This window comes from Lissotriton vulgaris, chromosome 4_1, assembly GCF_964263255.1.
Source record: "Lissotriton vulgaris chromosome 4_1, aLisVul1.2, whole genome shotgun sequence".
NCBI lineage: Eukaryota > Metazoa > Chordata > Amphibia > Caudata > Salamandridae > Lissotriton > Lissotriton vulgaris.
Window position 1 is genome coordinate 1840619366 of NC_141691.1, and position 18441 is coordinate 1840637806.

Here is an 18441-nt window from a genome sequence, read left to right on the forward strand (position 1 = left end):
GTAGCCTCAGTAGCAGCCCCTATCCTAAAGGAGTGGGTCCCAAAATCGCACGGGTCCATGCCCGCAGCCGCGATCGTCAGTGCTAGCACCCTCTGGAACTGAAACCTCGTCAGTGGGGTGCCATCCTTGTGTCTTAGCAGACTCCCCCCCCCCCCCCCCATGTAACCTCCCTCAGTGCCAAGTATTCCTCTATACACTTTATCGGGCAGGTGGGGGACCCTCACGCGCGCTGCACGACAACACTATTTCCCATAGCCCCCTGATCAGTTTTGGACCTGGCTATCGAGACAACCATCGAATCACCCCTAATTTGGACGTGATCCCTGCACAAACCTCCCTCGACGTCTTTCTTATTCCTTGCGACCAGTTCGCTCACCCGCATAGCCCCATGGAATGCTAATGCAAAAGCTGCCCGGAACAGAACTGCCTCGAAGTGGGAGGAGCACGTCTCGTCTAGTTTCGCTACCAGTAGAGACAACCTGTCTAAGCCAATCGGGCGCCTCGCATCTTGCTTGCGACCATCGAGGCGCTGCCAGCCGTGAAGGGCCTTCTTAACCAAAAAGGAACCCGTTGGGTCTTTTATGCCATGCACCTGCGCCATGAATGAAATGGCCGCCCTATGCCTACTGGCCGTTGCTGCTGATCGGCCTTCTCTGTGCAGCGCTACCAGGAACCCCAGGAAGGATTCCTCCTGACCCCAGTTCTGACTCCCTGTCGGACCCAAAAATGTTCAATAGGAACGAAACTCTCCTTCGTATGCCTTCCTTGTCCTGGGGGCTAAGCTTGCTGCCACGAGGTCTTGTAATCCGGGGCACCGATTAGCCAAAGTACTTCTAGGAATGGTGCCCCCACTAGGTCCGCTGTAGGTAGATAACCCCTGAACGCCTGCATATGTGAACGAGAGAGTGCATCAGCTGCATGGTTCAGTACGCACGGCACATGTTTCGCCCTGAACTGTACATTCAGTCTCATGCAAAGCAGCACAACTTCTTTCAACAATCTCAAGATCCATTTGCAGCGTGCTGCCTGTTGGTTAATGCATTCGACAACAGTCATATTATCAGACCAAAACACCACTGAGCGGTCCCTGAAGTCGTCTGGCCATGCCATCAGAGCAACCCAAATGGGGAATAACTCCAAGAACCCAATGTTACCTGTGAGACCGCTGGAGTGCCACCACGTCGGCCATGTTTGCGCCGACCATCGATTGCCAAAGATGGCGCCAAATCCCACGCTCCCCGCTGAGTCAGTCCACAGACCTAGTTCATCTGAAGACACTGGCGGCTTGTTCCACACGACTCGACCGTTGAAGTCCGCCAGAAATGCCAACCAAATGCGCATATCCTGGCGAACCTCTGCCGATAGTCTCGTACGGTGGTGTCCCTCTTTGAGACCAACCATAGTTTGTGCAATAGAGCGTGAGAAGGGGTGGCAGTCCGCCAGAAATGCCAACCAAATGCGCATATCCTGGCGAACCTCTGCCGATAGTCTCGTACGGTGGTGTCCCTCTTTGAGACCAACCATAGTTTGTGCAATAGAGCGTGAGAAGGGGTGGGCCATTGGTATCACCCTCAAGGCAAAGTTAAGCTGCCCCACTGTTTGTTGTAACTGGTGCAGGGTCACTTTCTCCTTGCCCAGGCATTGCGTCAAGGAAGCCCTAAACTTGGCCACTTTTTCCATCGGTAAACAGAAACATCCCTCCACCGAATCGAGCTCAATTCCCAGAAACTCCAGTGAAGTAGATGGTCCAACCGTCTTACCTGGTGCCAATGGGACTCCAAACTCCCTCATGAGGATGCAGAAGTCATGCAGCGCCTGCGCACATTTTGTATCGCCGGCTGCTCCCAAGAACAGGAAGTTATCAAGATAGTGCACCCTCTTCAACGTCTACATGAGCCCCCTCGCGGCCATCGTACGCAAACACAACCTCAGCATAATCTCCTACGCCGACGACACCCAGCTGATCCTCTCCCTGACCAACGACCCCGCCGCCGCCAGAGCCAACCTGCACGAAGGGATGAAAGAGGTAGCCGAGTGGATGACGACCAGCCGCCTGAAACTGAACTCGGACAAGACGGAGGTCCTCATCCTGGGCTCCTCACCCTCCGCCTGGGACGACTCCTGGTGGCCTCCCGCCCTGGGCACCGCACCCAAACCGACAGACCATGCACGAAACCTGGGCGTCATCCTGGACTCCTCCCTCTCCATGACCAGGCAGGTCAACAACGTCTCCTCGGCGTGCTTCAACATCCTACGCATGCTAAGGAAGATCTTCTGGTGGATCCCCACCGAGACCAGAAAGACCGTCACCCAGGCCCTCGTCACCAGCCGACTGGACTACGGCAACGCCCTCTACGCCGGTACCACCGCCAAGCTCCAGAAGAGACTCCAGCGGATCCAGAACGCCTCAGCCAGACTCATCCTCGACATCCCACGAACCAGTCACATCTCCGAACATCTGAGAGACCTTCACTGGCTCCCCGTCAACAAAAGAATCACCTTCCGCCTCCTCACCCACGCACACAAAGCCCTACACGACCAAGGCCCGAGCTACCTCAACAGCCGAGTCAACTTCTACGCTCCCAAACGCCACCTCCGATCAGCCAACCACGCCCTCGCCGCCGTCCCCCGCATCCGAAGAGCGACTACAGGAGGAAGGTCCTTCTCCTACCTGGCCGCCAAGACCTGGAACTCCCTCCCGACCGACCTGCGCCTGACCCAAGACCACCTCTCCTTCAGGAAGAAGCTGAAGACCTGGCTGTTCGAGCAGTAGCGGCACCCCCCCCCCCCCCCCAGCGCCTTGAGACCCTACGGGTATGTAGCGCGCTTTATAAGTGTCAATGATTGATTGATTGATTAACATGCCTATGCCCTGTGGCCTCGGTGAATGCCCACTCTAAAAAACAGCTGAACATTTCAAAATAGGCACAAGAAATGGAGCAACCCATAGGCATGCATTTATCCATGTAATAACTCCCTTGAAATGCAAAACCTAGCAAGCGCTGATCCTGTGGGTGTACCGGGAGCAACCGGAACGCCGATTGGATATCTGATTTCGCCATCAGCGCCCCGGGGCCCAGGTGATTTAACATGGCCACGGCATCATCGAACGATGCGTACCGCACTGAACAAACTTCTGGGTCAATGGCCTCGTTCACCGAGGAACCCCTTGGAGCAGACCGGTTATGAATAAGTCTAAACTCCCCTGGGTCTTTCTTCGGGACCACCCCTAACGGGGAACAGATGAACTCCGCCACCGGCGGGCGATGAAAAGGCCCTGCCACTCGCCCCAAGCTGACTTCTTTTGCAATTTTCCTCTCTGCCACGCTTGGGTTGTGCTGTACCGATAACTGGTTTTTACAAAAGGAGTCCCCCCGAAAATCCCCCGCCGGGATGTGGAAGCCGTGTAAGAATCCCTTCCTCAACACCCCAGCGGATACATGATCAGGGTATTTGTTCAACCAAGGAGTCATAGCCATGAAATCAACGGGTGTAGGCAATCGGTCACAACGTTCTACCTCACTCCTGCTTGGACCCTCCTTTTCCTCCCGTCCCGCTATTTTTTAGATCTACATGAACTCTCCGGGTGTGAGGAATTCCCACAGCCCGCACACACATGCTTGAACCTACATGTTCCCTGCGGTCTGTTACAGTTGCCTCGATTGAAGCCCCAACAAACCCCCCGCTTGCCACCATTCCCGCCGGTTTTAGGCTGGTAATCCCCACCGGCGCCCGCTCGAAAGGGCACCGCGGGCTTTTGGCGGACGACCCCTGACCCACTCCCGCCTGGCGAAGATGTACCTGCCGCCCCTGGCAGGAGCTGCTTGTGCCATGACACCGAGTCGAGGCAATCCCATGTCAGAGTAGCATCATATTCTTTCGCTTTCCGGAATTTCATGTCATAACCTTTCCATTCCTCCCCCTCATACATTGCATAAAAATCCATAATACGATTTTGATAGCAAGACAGTTCAGTTAACACCTCGGGTTTACGTTCCCCCATAACTGCAGTAAATATAGAAAAGGCCTTAACCCAATTCGTTACTGTCTCATCCACCGTGAATTCCGCCATCTTGGCGCGCCACACGCTCGGGTGCCACAAATCCTTCTGGGTTTTAGCATATTCCATCTCGCGATGGTCAGTTAATAATGAAAACATGTTGACATATTTGTCTCCCCATATTAACTCTTTCGTGGCCATAGGGATGTGCTGTGCCACCTTCTCCCGCCTTGAGGGTAATGAACCCTCCCCTGCCATTGGCAAAGCGAGCTTACCCGGTTCGGCCGTTGTTCCTGCCGTCTTCTCGTGACCAACTGCAGGTCCCACCGGTGTCACCTGTGGGGAAACAAGAGGAAGATTCGCCTTTGCGGCATCTCTCGACTGCCGCAATTGCTCGATTTAGTAGCCTGGCCTCTTCGGCCGGGTCTCCAGGTGCCACTGCACCCCCTGCCTTCTTATTGAGCCATGCTGCCAACTGGATGGCCAATTCGGGAGGCATTTCCTCATCGTTAGCGGGAGTAACCACAACCGGGATCGGCTGACCCGCATCTGGAATTGGTACCGGGTTGTCTGCCGGTGTGACGGGGGCGACTGGGGGTACCTCGGGAACCGGACCCTCCCCAGAAACCGCCCTCCTCTTGACCCGCTTCCCCCTACCCTCGGGAACGACTCCCGGCAAGGCCGGGCCTATTACCTTCTTAGGGCGACCTCAATTGCTCAGGGCCGCCAACTGTTTCTTGACCTCCGACAAAGCTCGACCGATCGAATCCACTTTTCCGAGCTTTCGGTCCATACCAGCCATTCGGTTCGACAACAGGCGTAATACCTTCTCCATCTCGGAGCACTTTCCTGCTTTCTTGCCAGCCATGGTTTCGAGACTCTGCTCTCAGTCGATCAACGAGGTCCTGGATTCTTCGAACTCCAAATAACTGAAAGAGAAACAACAAGTTTACAAGTTCTCAAAATTGCTGCTTGTTCCGTCGAGGGCTCACGAGCAACGGGTGGGTGCAGCCTTCAGAGCACAGGAACAAGAGGACGCTTCTTCGGACTCCCGCTCTATTTATTCTTCTGTGGGAGGGCGTGTACCCTCCTCTGGTACGTCTACTGGGCATGGTCATCGGTGTAGGTGTCTAGGACAACCCCTCTTGGGCGGGAAAAGGCGCGCCCTGGCTACGCCGCTTTGGGCATATCAGCCGAGACACGCCCCCCGCCCAAAATGGTTTCCTGGGAGGATCGGGGCACCCAACCATACGTTCGGGGGACCGAGTGGTCGCCCCTTTCCATTCTGTATCTAAAATTTCAAATGACAACGTGGATTATTGACCGAGATTAAATTAGCATTAGTGACTGGACAGATCGAATCGGGGAGCACCAATATTTGTATAGGACTACACCAATCCTGATCCTAGCCGGTGGCACGCCTTTTGGGGTATGACCATTTAGAATAAGTTTGTGCGCCAACAGATCCATGAGTGTGATCTCCGTCTTAAGACTTAAGAATTTGTCAATCTGCCATTGGCATTTGTGATAGTGGTTTTATCCACAAAACGTAATGCATTACAAATTCAATTCATTAGTACTGGTCAGCTGACTTAAAAAGAAACCAAACACCAAGGACCACTATAAAGTTTAGTCCCCCCCCCCCAAACGTCTAAACTCAAACTAAATGCACCATCTACTTTTCCCCACATGTTGTTTCAAGTAATTACTTGTAGTTGTTTTACCTACACTCCAGAAATGTAGTCCGTCTAAAATCTTTTAGTTTTTATCTTTCTTGTTGCAGATTTACAGTTCAGGCTCTACAATTAACATTTTGTAATTGGTGTTCCCAATCATGTATGTTATGTATGGCTTCCATAGGAGGCGTCTGTCCTTTACACCAGATTCTAAACCTGGAAATTCCTGGCTATGACGTAGCAATATTTGGTAACAGAATATGTTACTCATCGTCAAAAAGGCCTTCCAGGCCAGTCTCAGAGGTTCTTCTAAGAGCCTTAGTGCAGCACTGCTTGCCTGCTTTTGAGAAACGCAAAAAGCACAGCTGCTGGAGTGGGAAACTGTTTCAAACTGATTGTCTATTTGATGTCACTCGCAACTCCTCTGTGAAAAATATCCATGTAACTCAGTTATCCATTTGTAATCCAATGTTATTGATTTGTTTGTAATTCAGGAATTAATTTATGGTTCATTCTCCCTTTGAACAACATACATTTTTCTTTGTTTTGTAGCAACTGGTGCCATATGTTGAAGAAGATAGCTCAAAACACGAGGATCGTGGAGCTACCAGTCAGCTTCGTTTTGCAACTGAAGAGCGAAAAGAAATCGTAGAAGTTAATAAGGTATTGTTTGACATTTTTTCTTGGACATTAAGATTTTTTGAGGAGTGTCTGCCTGATTAATTACCCAAGCCACTGCCAGGCGAACAACAGAATCTTTTCCATTATCTGTAACATAGTAGCATTTTCAGACGTCTTCAGGATGCAAAGGAGACCTGCTCACCTTTTTAACAGAGAGCTGGTACATTGTCCACATGGCTTTTTATCGTGGTGGTGTAAAGGACAGCATAGACACCTATTGATAGAGTAGAATCCCCTGTCTCCAACATTGTTGCTCGCATAAGCATTCTTGTATTGCACTGAATGAAGGATGGTGTCTGACAACTTGCAATCATTCTAGATGCCATTAGGCAATGTCCTCCTTTGCCTCAAGGTCTGCTGCTCCATCTGCTATTGCCACTAATAATTAGCATCTGTGGGGTATACTGTTGTGTCACTAGGACCCCATAAATATTGTCTATATGGAACCCCAGTATATGCAGAAGCAAACAAATGGAAGGTGGAATACAATAGACCTGCATGAAGACCAGAGCATGACATAGTCTGCTATTGCATTGCTTTCAATAAAAGGACCGTCCAAGAGATGCCACACATAGCATCTCGCGTACCTTCAACCTTGCACAGATTTGCAGCATGGTTTATAACCTACTTCTCAGCATCTTTGCCACCAAAATGTTCACTGGGAATATGAGAGAACATGCTTAAACTTTCATACTCAGTCGAAACAATAAACGGAATGCCCATTGACTGTTTTAAATGCGATACCCACACATAAATATAAGTCATTAGACAGATACTGGTTCAGTACAACTCCAACATGCAACGTAGATTGCAGCATCACACACAATATCAACAGTGCTGCAGGTAAAGGCACAAGAGTAGAGCTGAGGCTCTTTTGTGTTAAAATCATACACTGCGTTTCAATTATAATCTTGCTACCTAACCATCAAAATATGACCACTTAAGGTCCTCCTCATTTCATAACCCATGCTCCACATTCATTTGTTGCTGTGGTACATCTGTTGGCCATGGGTGGGAGGGCGATTGACCTGAGGTCTCCTCTCATAAGGAGGAAATGCCCACACATTCTCTACTCACTGCATGTTACCTGAAATGTGGATATTGGCAGAGACTTTACTGTCAAGGCAGTCTGGGACCAATCAGCAGACAGAAATATTTCTCCACTTATTTTTTGTCTGTGTATTATTTGGATGTTTGTGTGTGTGTGGGTGAGCTGGCTAGCACATCTTTTGTATATGAGTGCCCCACAAATACTTTTGTAAAAACGTATGTCAAAGTTGTGGTTCATTGAAAGTACATTTGCCCTACCTGCCCCTTATCACATTGAGATCACCACACCAAATTTTATGGTTTCCCCTGCATAACTAAAACATCCTTAAAGGTCTCCTCTTTAACTTGTGTCACTACGTCTATAATCCCTACTTTGATGGTTGAGATCCCCTTTCAGCCATTGCTCTTATACTTTGATCCCCTTGCTTTCACTGCTTATGTGCATGATGCCTCCCGTTAATTGTGTAATTATTTAATCCCAGTTCCAGGCTTCCAAAACATATGCTTGAAATATTGAGTAAAATTGTGAATCAACCCAAATTTATGAACGTTCTGTACTAAGCAAATGTATTTCATTCTCAGTAAAAATCTGTAAAATTAAGTGTACTAGTTCAGTTCTGAAGCCAAAGATATCTTATTAGATTTCTGATAAACGCGATTATGTTTTAAGTTACTTCACGCACAACATGATGTTAGAGGTGAACAGTAAGAGCTGTGCATTTTTATTAGAATGTAACCGCCCTCCGTATGTTGTGATGTGTTTTATATGCAAAACTGATTTATTTCTACACCGAAGCGCAATACTTTGTTGCAGTTCTGGAGTGCCATGAGGACACTTGAAAGTATATGTGGGCATCACAGGTGTTAAACAGCGAATCCACATTTCCAGTCGCAATCTTTCTCTTCTTTCTTTCTGTATCAGTATACCATGAACAACCTTAAAGAAGCTCTAATACCATTTATTAGATAACCTCTTCACCTGTCAATCAAAGATCTACAAGATACTCTATAACTAGACCCTGTACCTCATAATAACACGAAATTTGATGTTCTAGTATAATGAAGTATTGTTCGGTGTAGTTTAAGATTTGAAACTTTGAAGGGAAATGGTACCCGTTTTCATGCCGTTGATAAACTGTATGATGTAGGCAACGTTTCAATACTAGAATTGCGACTTTATTGGTGGGAACAATGCTAAATGTTTCTATTATTTTCTATTTCATAGGTGTGAGGAAATTACTTTTTGCAGGTTCACTCCCATGTTCATCCCCTCGTTTTGACCAATAGATACTAGTGTAATGACTGTGATGCACTGGACCTTGCTCACCAGCCCTCAGTGCCTGTGCTCTGTCCCTTAAAGTGTATGTGTAATTGGGTTATACCAATTGGGATAGTTTTATTTACTTATAGGCCGCTAGTATATGGTACCAGGGGTAGCCAGGGCCTGTAAGTTAAAGTGCCCCTCATGGACTTCAGCTGTTGGGGCTCCACCACGAGTGTGACAAAGTAAAACATGTCTCCCGGCCAACCACTGCAGACGGATCGAGCCACTTTAAACTTCTAAGTTGACTTTACTATCTAAACTAATGACAAAATGCAGACCTTCTTTTTTTAATATATAATGGTCACCCCTTAGGAAGGCCTATTGAGCCCCAAGGCAAGGTGCTTTATATTAACAAGTGGAACGGGTTTCTATTTTTCTGTCAAAAAATAATTGCCATTCTGTAGAAAAGCTAGTATTCCCATTAGGGAGTCCAGGGCTACACGCTGACAACTTGGCTGTGGTAATTTCTGGATGGGACTACTAAAGTTGGTACTTAAAGTTATCAAATGAGTCTTTAAATTAAACCCAACTTGATGCCCAAGTCAAATTTAATGTAACTTTTGGGTAACTGGTACTTTTAGAAAGTTCAAAATACACAAAGAATAACCTGCAGTCTTATGCCAAAGAACGACGAATGACTGACAGATACCAAGACTGATCAATGCTACTGCAAAACACATTGGCGCCAGAGGTACCGACGGTTAGAGCGGTGCCTCCTTCTCCCTGAGCTGTTGCCAGGTGGGGTGAGGCGATTCCTCTATACCCTTGAGATTTTTCCAAGAGGCAAGAGGAGTGTTTTGAAGATTTCACTCAAAGCGTATCCTTTACATCTATTATTTTTCACTAGGTCCTGATGAAAGCACTTGGTTTGCTTTTCGACCTGGTTGTGCTGAAACATGTTGACAAATTCTTACAAATGGACGGTTATTTGTTAAATCCGGCCTTTCTGCACTGTTTTTAATATTTGTTCGGATCAGACACGAATAAAGTTATTGTCTGATTCCGCTTCGATTTTATATTCACATCACTTTTTTCGCACTGCACTTTATTTCCCATACACTTTTTCGCACATACTACGTGCTCACATCTGTATAAATCCTAAGTTTGAAAACATCCTTGGGCTCCTCGATCACTAGGGTGGAGTGTTAGCCCTTTCAAAAGGAGACCCAAATGATGAAGCATGTCACCGGGATCGGTGAGTGATAGGAATCAGTACAAATTTTTGTATTTTTTTGATCAGTCATGGTATCTGTCCGTCATTCGTCGTTCTTTGGCTTAAGACCGCAGGTTATTCTTTGTGTATTTTGATTTGTCTATAATGGGGCTGTATATCCTGCTGAGTCGGTAAAATTTTGGCCTCTGACCCTACCTTAATTTTGTTGTATTCCTCCACTTTTAGAAAGTTGCCACTCTGTTGCCCAAGGTTTTCAGTGTCCATTTACAGTTGCTGGCCACGAGACAGCCTTCTGACCCGCCTGAGGGAAGTTGTCAATGTCTCTCAGGAAGGAATACAAAGATGGGAGAAGTATTCTCTCTCCCTGGCCAAATTGGGAGTGAGACGAAAAGGCGAGTATTAGAGGGGAAGCCGCCTTTGAAATGCAAATGGTGGACACTGCTCTTTTTTATTATAGATAGGTTGGATTCGAAAAAAGTGAAGGTAAAACAGTTGCCAAACCAGTTTTCCCATAGGCGTGTAGCCCTCAGGCAACTACAACTCTGCTCAGCGAAGTGTCAGTTGCGTAAAAGGACAAAATATGCCTTGGTTTTGTTTAAAAGTGCTGCTTTGGAGTATAACAGCTAAATGCAATTGCTCTGATATTACCACACTGGTGACAGACTAGCCATCAAGAACACTAAATCTTACGTCATGCAGGTGGGGTCGCGTCCCAAGAAACAGTACTCGTTCATGGTGAATGCAGAGAAGGTGCCCCTGTCTCCAACATTCTCTTACCTGGGAGTTCTATTTGATGACAAGTTAAAATAGGGACCTTTGGTGCAAAGGAAAAGAGAGGAGATAACACGGGCGAATACCGCTATCTTCAACTTCGCGACGAAAATGGGCAAGCGACCAGTCACCGCATTGTTGAAGAGTTATCAGGCGAAAAGCATCGCTTTAGGTAGCTACGGTAGTGAGCTATGGGGGTATGTAGCAGCCGAGGGCATTGAGGTGGCTGAGAACAACTTTCTAAAACAGCTTCTGAGGTACCCAAAGGAACCTCTAATCTAATAGCTCATGAGGAAACTGGACTGCCCTTCATTGGCGATACCACAGCACTAAGGCCCCTATTATTCTGGCTCAAGTGTTGGTTAAACAAAGAATTGGTTCTCAACCATCAGTTACTAAAAGAAGTCTTGTCCTTGGACCATATGCTTAATATCTCTTGGCTAAAATATTTAAAAGGATGTTTTAAGGAGTTGGGGCGTCCGGACCTCTTTTTAAATCCAGACTCGATTATTGCAGCTGATGAGTTTGTAAAAAAGTGTTTTATACAAATGAGAAAATTTAATCGAGATGAGGTGGATTTGGTAAAACCCAGCATCCGTAAATTTGTGATGCTCAAAACCACGCCATTACTGGAGCCATACTTATCATGGCCCATATCAACCCATGAGCGGTTTCTGTTAACCAGGTTTAGGCTGGATTATTCATCTTTTTTTAGCTGTCCCGAAGGGATCCCATAGAGGTCAGGTGCTATCTCTCTGTGGCTGCGACAGTGTGTCTCCACAGGATCTGGTGCACATTTTGTTTTTCTGTTAACTCTATGATGTTCCCCAGAGGTTTTTTTAAAGCCCCTTTTAAAAAAGATGAATTTTACCCAGGTACGCCCAGCCCTTTGCTACTTACAAATATTAAAGCCCGAAAGCACTTTATTTGTGATTGGTTTCTTGAAATCCACACTGAAATCCAGAAACTGTTTGGAGAATTAACAGATTCACAAATTGTCACAGTCCTTGTAGCTTCCTCTTAAAAGTTTATATGTATCTTTTGGGTGACTGTTTTTATCTTGTACTCTTTTATCTCTCATTGGAATTAATTTTATATGGATTATGATCATGGTCACTGTATATGTTTTAATGTGTTTTATATTAATTGTTGTAATGTCGCTTTTATGGTTTTCACATCTGTAAAACCGAATAAAGTATTTTGATACTGATACTGACTATCCATCCATAGAAAACAAGGTAATTTCCAACATGATCCCATTGCAGCTTGGAGGATGCCAAATGAATGTGTAGGAAGTTGAACTAACAAAGTCTTGATTGTCATAGTAGTTCTTTTTGATTACCATTCATGCAGTGCTTTCGTCAACAATTTAACACGTTTTTGTTGTTTTTTTGTTGTAGAAATTAAAACAGAAGAATCAACAGTTAAAGCAAATTATGGATCAATTGAGGAATCTCATCTGGGATGTAAATGCCATGCTTGCCATGAGAAACTGATCTTCAATGCTGCAACTATTTTTTTTATTCCTGTTCTTTTGGGATTGTTTTGTCCTCCGCAGAATGGATCTACATTGTATTAATTTCTGGACGTGTGGAAGACTGTTTTATTGCCAGAGTTCCAACTGATGTAAATTATTTAGATTTAGGTTCCTGTATGTAGATTTTTAAATCTAAAGTGTTTTTATATTTCCACTACTAAAAAATAAACCGTATACATACCCAACTATTGTGCATTTATAATTATTTGTTATAGTCCATAGATCTCATTATGCATTGAGATCTTGAGAGTTTTAAGTAATAATGAAGAGTTCCCTAACCTTATTAACCAGCACATTTATATTTTGTTCAAGGCATTTGACAAGCTTCAACAAGAGACTGTGTCTTATTACGATGTCAGTCAGTAAGCCTCTGCGTGCTTCTCTGGCTCAGTCTGACCGACCGATCTCACGTCTGAAGCAGTCATTCCGGCCATAGTATTTCGGTTTCGGAAAGTTCCAGTAGAGCAGTTCTAAACAAGGTCCGGCCCTGGATTCCAAATTTATCAATGGTGTGCACCCCCTGTAAAATAAATAGATCCTCGCCACCCCCCCTCAATTCTTTCACAATTATTCAGCTAAATTAGCAATGTCTAAATATGGCTAAACCAGGCATTTGGTGTTACTGATGTTTTTCATTCAATGGTCTCTCAAAGAGACAACCGAATTGCCCATTACTCAATGGTCATGCTGAAGATGTAATGATGAACAGGCTTATAATGGAACTCCAACGTTGCATGTGTAATATTATGACACAATTTTATAATGACTTCAAATATGTTATCAATGGTATTCTGGCACACCCAAGAGAATATAATTCAATTCAATACAGGAGGATTGATGTTGTTTAAGCTTTGTTACCCTTTTTCACACACAAAATAAATTACCAAACTTGTCATTGACAGTCCATTACAAGGCTGGCTTACTGCTGCTCCTTACACTTAAAACAAAACAAGATGCTTTGTCTCGATTAGAGACTGGTGCCCCCATCCAAATTCACTTAAGCCCCCACCCCGCGGTGGGGGGTGACCGCCACCCTAATTGGAAGACCTCTGTCCACCACATAGAAGGGACCACAAAGCAAAGGTGCAGTAATGTGAAAGTGTCCTGTAGCATGTTGTGCAAATGAACGAGGCAATGTCCGCATTGGGTATCCCCAATGTGAACTGGAAATGCAGGGACAGACCCAACATAAAGGTAGGAATACAAATGGGCATAGGCACATAGATATATGTACAGAAATATGCATGTTGAGCTCACCACTGCTTTAGTGCCACATGTCATAGCAACATAACACTAATGCACACCTAAAAGTATGTCCCGCAGAAACCTATACACTGGCATACTACATCCTCTCTGAACCAAGACCCTCCTCACCAATGCTGGGCGCAAAAGACTGTGGGTCCACATGATCTCCTAAACGGCATAGTGAAGGAGAGTGTCGCAGTGCAGTGTCACGCTGAAAATGTATATCTTGAGATATACCACATGATGGGCTTGAAGGTGCATTGGAGGAGCAAGCATTGACAAATGTATATCAGTCTAAGAATAGTAAGTGGACATGATAGCAATTGTATGCACAGAAAGCTACCATCCAAACTCCATTGAGTGCAGCAACATCTTGAAAAAACAGAAAGCAGACTTTGCAGCTGCATCACCTACCAGTGCCCCACAACTATTAGCTGATATATTTGTAACACTACAAGCACATTCTCCTGCTGTCTTCACTGACCCAACTACAAATCCCAAAGTATTGAAGTCACCTTTGTATCCAATAAGGTGAATTGACAATAACAGCCGACCAACACAAGGAGAACTGGACCTTTGCGGCTGGCTACTAGCCCTAGTCCCTGGAGGGGCTTGAAATGGCTCGCCGCGGTCTTGCAGCACGGGACACCGACATAAGGAGAACTGGACCTTTGCAGTTGGCCCCTGGCCCAACCGCACCCTGCACTTTAGCCCTAGTCCCTGCAGGGGCTTGAAATAGCTTGCGGCAGTTCCGCAGTGTGGGAGACAGACACAAGGAGAACTGGACCTTTGCTGCTGTCCCCTGGTCCAACCGCACCCTGAACTTTAGCCCTAGTCCCTGGAGGGGCTTGAAATAGCTTGCGACGGTCCTGCAGCGCGAGACGTGCTCTGGCGAATACCGGGCCAGTCTTAGCCCGTCATAAACTGTTAGAGGCCGCAGGGCCTCACCCTTTGATTTTGCACTGAAGGTACTGTTACTTTGATCTAGACCGTATTGCATAGGTGGAGAAGGATCACATTAAAAGATTTAGACTTTCCACATATAATTGTGCCATTTTATTAGTGGCTTACTATAACTGTTTCAGTAATTTTGAAAATAATTCATATTGCTGTTGTTGCTCTTTTTTTTTTTTAAAGACGTTCGGGGCAGTCAGACTGTATGTAGTCAGCCTGTAGTACTTTTGCGTAAAAAGTTGATATGGGGAAAAGAAAAGCGGTAAGCGCCCATTTAAAAAGTAGTGAAAAAACAGGGGCGCGTTCATGTCAAATCACTGCTTAGTTATCTAATGAGTGCTGTAGGCGTAATCGAGCAACAAATTATTACAGTGGAACAGGCATTAAATCCTGGAAATATTGGCTCAGAGGGGGAAACACAATCGGTTATATTTACACAAGAGGGACATACTCCATATGAAGAAGTTGTTAGGACTATGTCAAATACAAATGGCTGCATTATGAACCTCACTGATAATATATCAGTAAGCGAGCACGACTGACACACAATCACCCACCAAGCGTGTGAGAAATCCTGATATTGTCCCCTCAAGAACAGGAGAAATTGTTACAAAAAAAAGAAGAGGGGTCCTCCCCTTAACTAGCAATAAGGTTAGTAAAAGGGGTAAATCTAAGTTGACATTTAAACCAGACAAACCTATAGCTAGCATCAGTATTAATTACTGCACTCAGAAAGAGGTGGAACATTTAAAAAAGAGGGTTGAGGCTTTAGACACTTTCCTAAGGGATAGCTTAGGCGGATTATCGCGTAAAGTTGCCACATTTGAGGAAGTGTTACATAAATGTTTAGATAAAAGTACAGTCCTCCGACCGCCCCCGCAAGTTACCAACTGCATATGTGGGTAATCATACTAAATTAATTTTGTGAGGAGTCATATTGATCATCATGCCCCAGCATCTAATAAGAGAACCCAGCAAGTATTATATGATTCAACCCAATGTAGCCCTTTTGTTAATCGAGAGAATCACCCCCTTGATATCCCCTTGATTCCGAGCACCATTAAGTATCCCCTTCTACAAGTGGACAAAATAATACTTGGCTAGGAGCCAAAATAAAAATGTAGCAGAGGGGCCTATAATAAGTCTGGATGTACCACCAGCGGCTACACCGTACCTAGTGGTATTAGTGATCGTTTCGAAAATACAAGAAGGGATGGTTGAAACCTGGGAGATTTTAAGGAATAAGACAATACACTGGCTCGGCTTAAGGATTGGCCTAACAGACAGGTTAGTTGAAGAATTTAAGATGATTAGGAGAGTAAGTTGGGTAGGTAGAGAAATAAAGAATTTGATGGGAGATTGAGTGGTGCTGACCCTTAAAACCCCTCAGCTAGTTCAACTGATTTCGAGCAGAGCAGGAAACCATTCCATTTGGGGTTTGACGTTAATTTAGTCCCATTAGGCTTTTTTTATCAGCCCACTTATAATCCGGCCCAGTCAAAAAGGGAAGCACTAAACCTGAGCAACAGACATCAATTTAATCTCCGAATTTATAATCGTTTTAACCCACTTGTTAATCTCGAATCAGTGGATTGACTAGAAACCGCGCCTCATACCCAGCCAGTTGTATTAAGTAGTGTGGGGGGTCTCTATCACTGAGAGTTTACAACAAAGTAATAAAAAAAACCTGGTGTACCCGGATGTTATGGTAAATGTTGCAGGGTTTATGAGAAAAATCGTTCTAGATAACACAGAATTAATTATAATACAGTCCATCTTACATGTTAACCATATACCAGGGAAGCCGAATGGAGAACAAAGGGACTATAGTGGTAGAGGAAGTAGAAAAGATAAGTGTCTGCTCTCATCCTGGAATGTGGCGGACTTAAAAAGCAAGGTTGCTAACAAGGGGAAAGTATAAAACTTTTCATACCCCTGTAGTGGCTTCATCACACGGTAGAGCAAAAGGGGGTCTCTGTACATACATTACAAATTATTTGAACATAGAGAAAATTGAATTAAGGGTCTTTGACCGATATTATAAGATTATTAGTTTGCATATAGACCATGTTTCACGTGTAATCTTGTTGAACTTCTATAATAATGCTTCCCCAAAGTTGTTTGAAGATATATTGAAACTCCTCTGTAGTGATCTGCATAACTTACAGACCCATACAACTAAAGATGTTTTTGTTATATGGGGAGGGGATTTTAATCCCCCCTCCCCCACCCCATGCCAACATATGGATAAAGGGGTCTGTGGTATTCAGTACGAGAAAGGTAGCGGTCTTGCCCATTTCCCAAACACTTTCTATGGGGATTGCTTAAATGATATATTGTTTATACATGACCTAGGTTTTGCAAACACTCTTTGTTCGGCTATGGTTCCTTTTTGCCCCACTTGTCAGTTGAGGCACTTTTTCCACTATAGATTTCATAATATCATCGAACAGATACACCTCACGCATTAGGGACTTTATAATACATGACACTGCCCTAAGCGATCATTTCCCCATTAGTATTGACGTGTTCATGAATAATCAGGGCATCAACACGAGAGATGTTACATCTCATTTTGTGGATAACATAACTTTGAACAGACAATACAGCTATGCGCTTAGATGGGTGATGGTGGATCCCGTAGTATTTACCAGTACACTTTTGTCAAAATGTAAAGACAAATTCTTATCCTGCCTGTATGAGAGGGCATCATCTCAGGAAATCTTGGACAGTTTCTCTGTTATTTCTAGACACATTAAAGAAACATTGTTTATAAAAAACTAATAAGAAAGAGAAAAAAAGGATGGGTTGGCACCAATTGTACTAAGGCCTACTCAAGGCTTAAACGCTTCCTTCATGTGGTAGAAAAAAGCAGGAAGACGTCAGAAAGGCCAGAAGAGTCTATAAGAGGGCATTAAAAGAAAGAAGGTTGGCAATGAAAGAGGAAGCACGGCACACTTTACGTTATGCCTCAGAGAACCATAATTCTTCTGGAAGGCGGTTAATGTGCCCTTCCTGGGGGAGTGTGATAAAGTGGAGAAGTGTGGCTCAATGGTTAGAGCGGCAGACCCTGATGCAGAAGTCTGGCCCGGGACCAGGGTTCAATTCCTGCCTTGGCGGGCCTTGGGCTCAATTTCCTCGGACCTGATAATTCTCGCCTCGGTGCATATTCTAATCACGAGTCTCACTCTGCAACTCTGGGCAATAGCTTGCGTAATCTCCACAACGGCCCCAACAACGCTAGGATGCCTGGCTTCACCTTGGGGGTGCCCTGGAGTGGGCACTTCACAGGCAAAAGGCCTGGAAGGGTTCCTTAGTGGTATTCGTACAAGCGCTGAGATGCCTCCGGGTAGTCGTGTGCTATACAAATACGTAATTATCATTTATCATTTATAAAGCATTTTTAGATATAGCAATCACTGAATCAGAGTGGATAGCGCACTTTTCCACATTGTGTACTAACACTGATGAACGAGCCGGATTCTAGGATAAATATGGGTGAACCTGAGCTTTTATCTCCTCCTGTAGATTTGCCTTTGCAATTTACTTTAAGTGAAGTTAATAAGGCAATTAATTTAAAGCCTGGGGGGAAAGGCCCCGGGGTTAGATTGAATCCCAGTGGACCTTTTTAAATCTAACTTAGCCATTTGGGGTCCAGTTTTAACACAGGTTTTTAAGGCTCGGGCCTACGTCACACACTGCGAAGCAGCGTGGGTGGAGGCAAGAGTCCTGTAATCAGGGTCTCCGAAAAGCTACCCAAACATTCCTGAATGCTCGTGATTTTTCGTGTTCGTTTTTTGCCATCTGCATGGCAATTGTGCCTCGCATGCCTGTCTTTTTAGAAGACAGCACGCAATAGGCATAGGGTGTAGAGTTGCTCCACTTCCTGCATATTCCGTGCGGACACAAGCAGCAGAAGGGCATATATCATCAATTACCAACTGTCAGGGGCCGCGGTAATTGAAGCCAGATGCTGGGCGCGCATTCAGCACTCTCCAGTTACTTTTTTTTTCAGCTGGGCGACGCCGA

At 45.3% G+C, this 18441-nt stretch overlaps 1 protein-coding gene across 1 annotated transcript in view; it reads left to right on the plus strand.

Moving 5' to 3' along the window:
• The window catches only part of MED30 (mediator complex subunit 30), a 50565-nt gene extending 38167 nt beyond the window's left edge, over nt 1-12398 (plus strand). The window contains exons 3-4 of the mRNA XM_086967036.1: nt 6229-6339; nt 12077-12398. Of these exons, the coding sequence (XP_086823162.1) occupies nt 6229-6339; nt 12077-12172 (207 nt within the window). The 3' untranslated portion in view covers nt 12173-12398. The remainder of the gene's footprint in view (nt 1-6228; nt 6340-12076) is intronic.
• The last annotated feature ends 6043 nt before the right edge of the window (nt 12399-18441 follow it).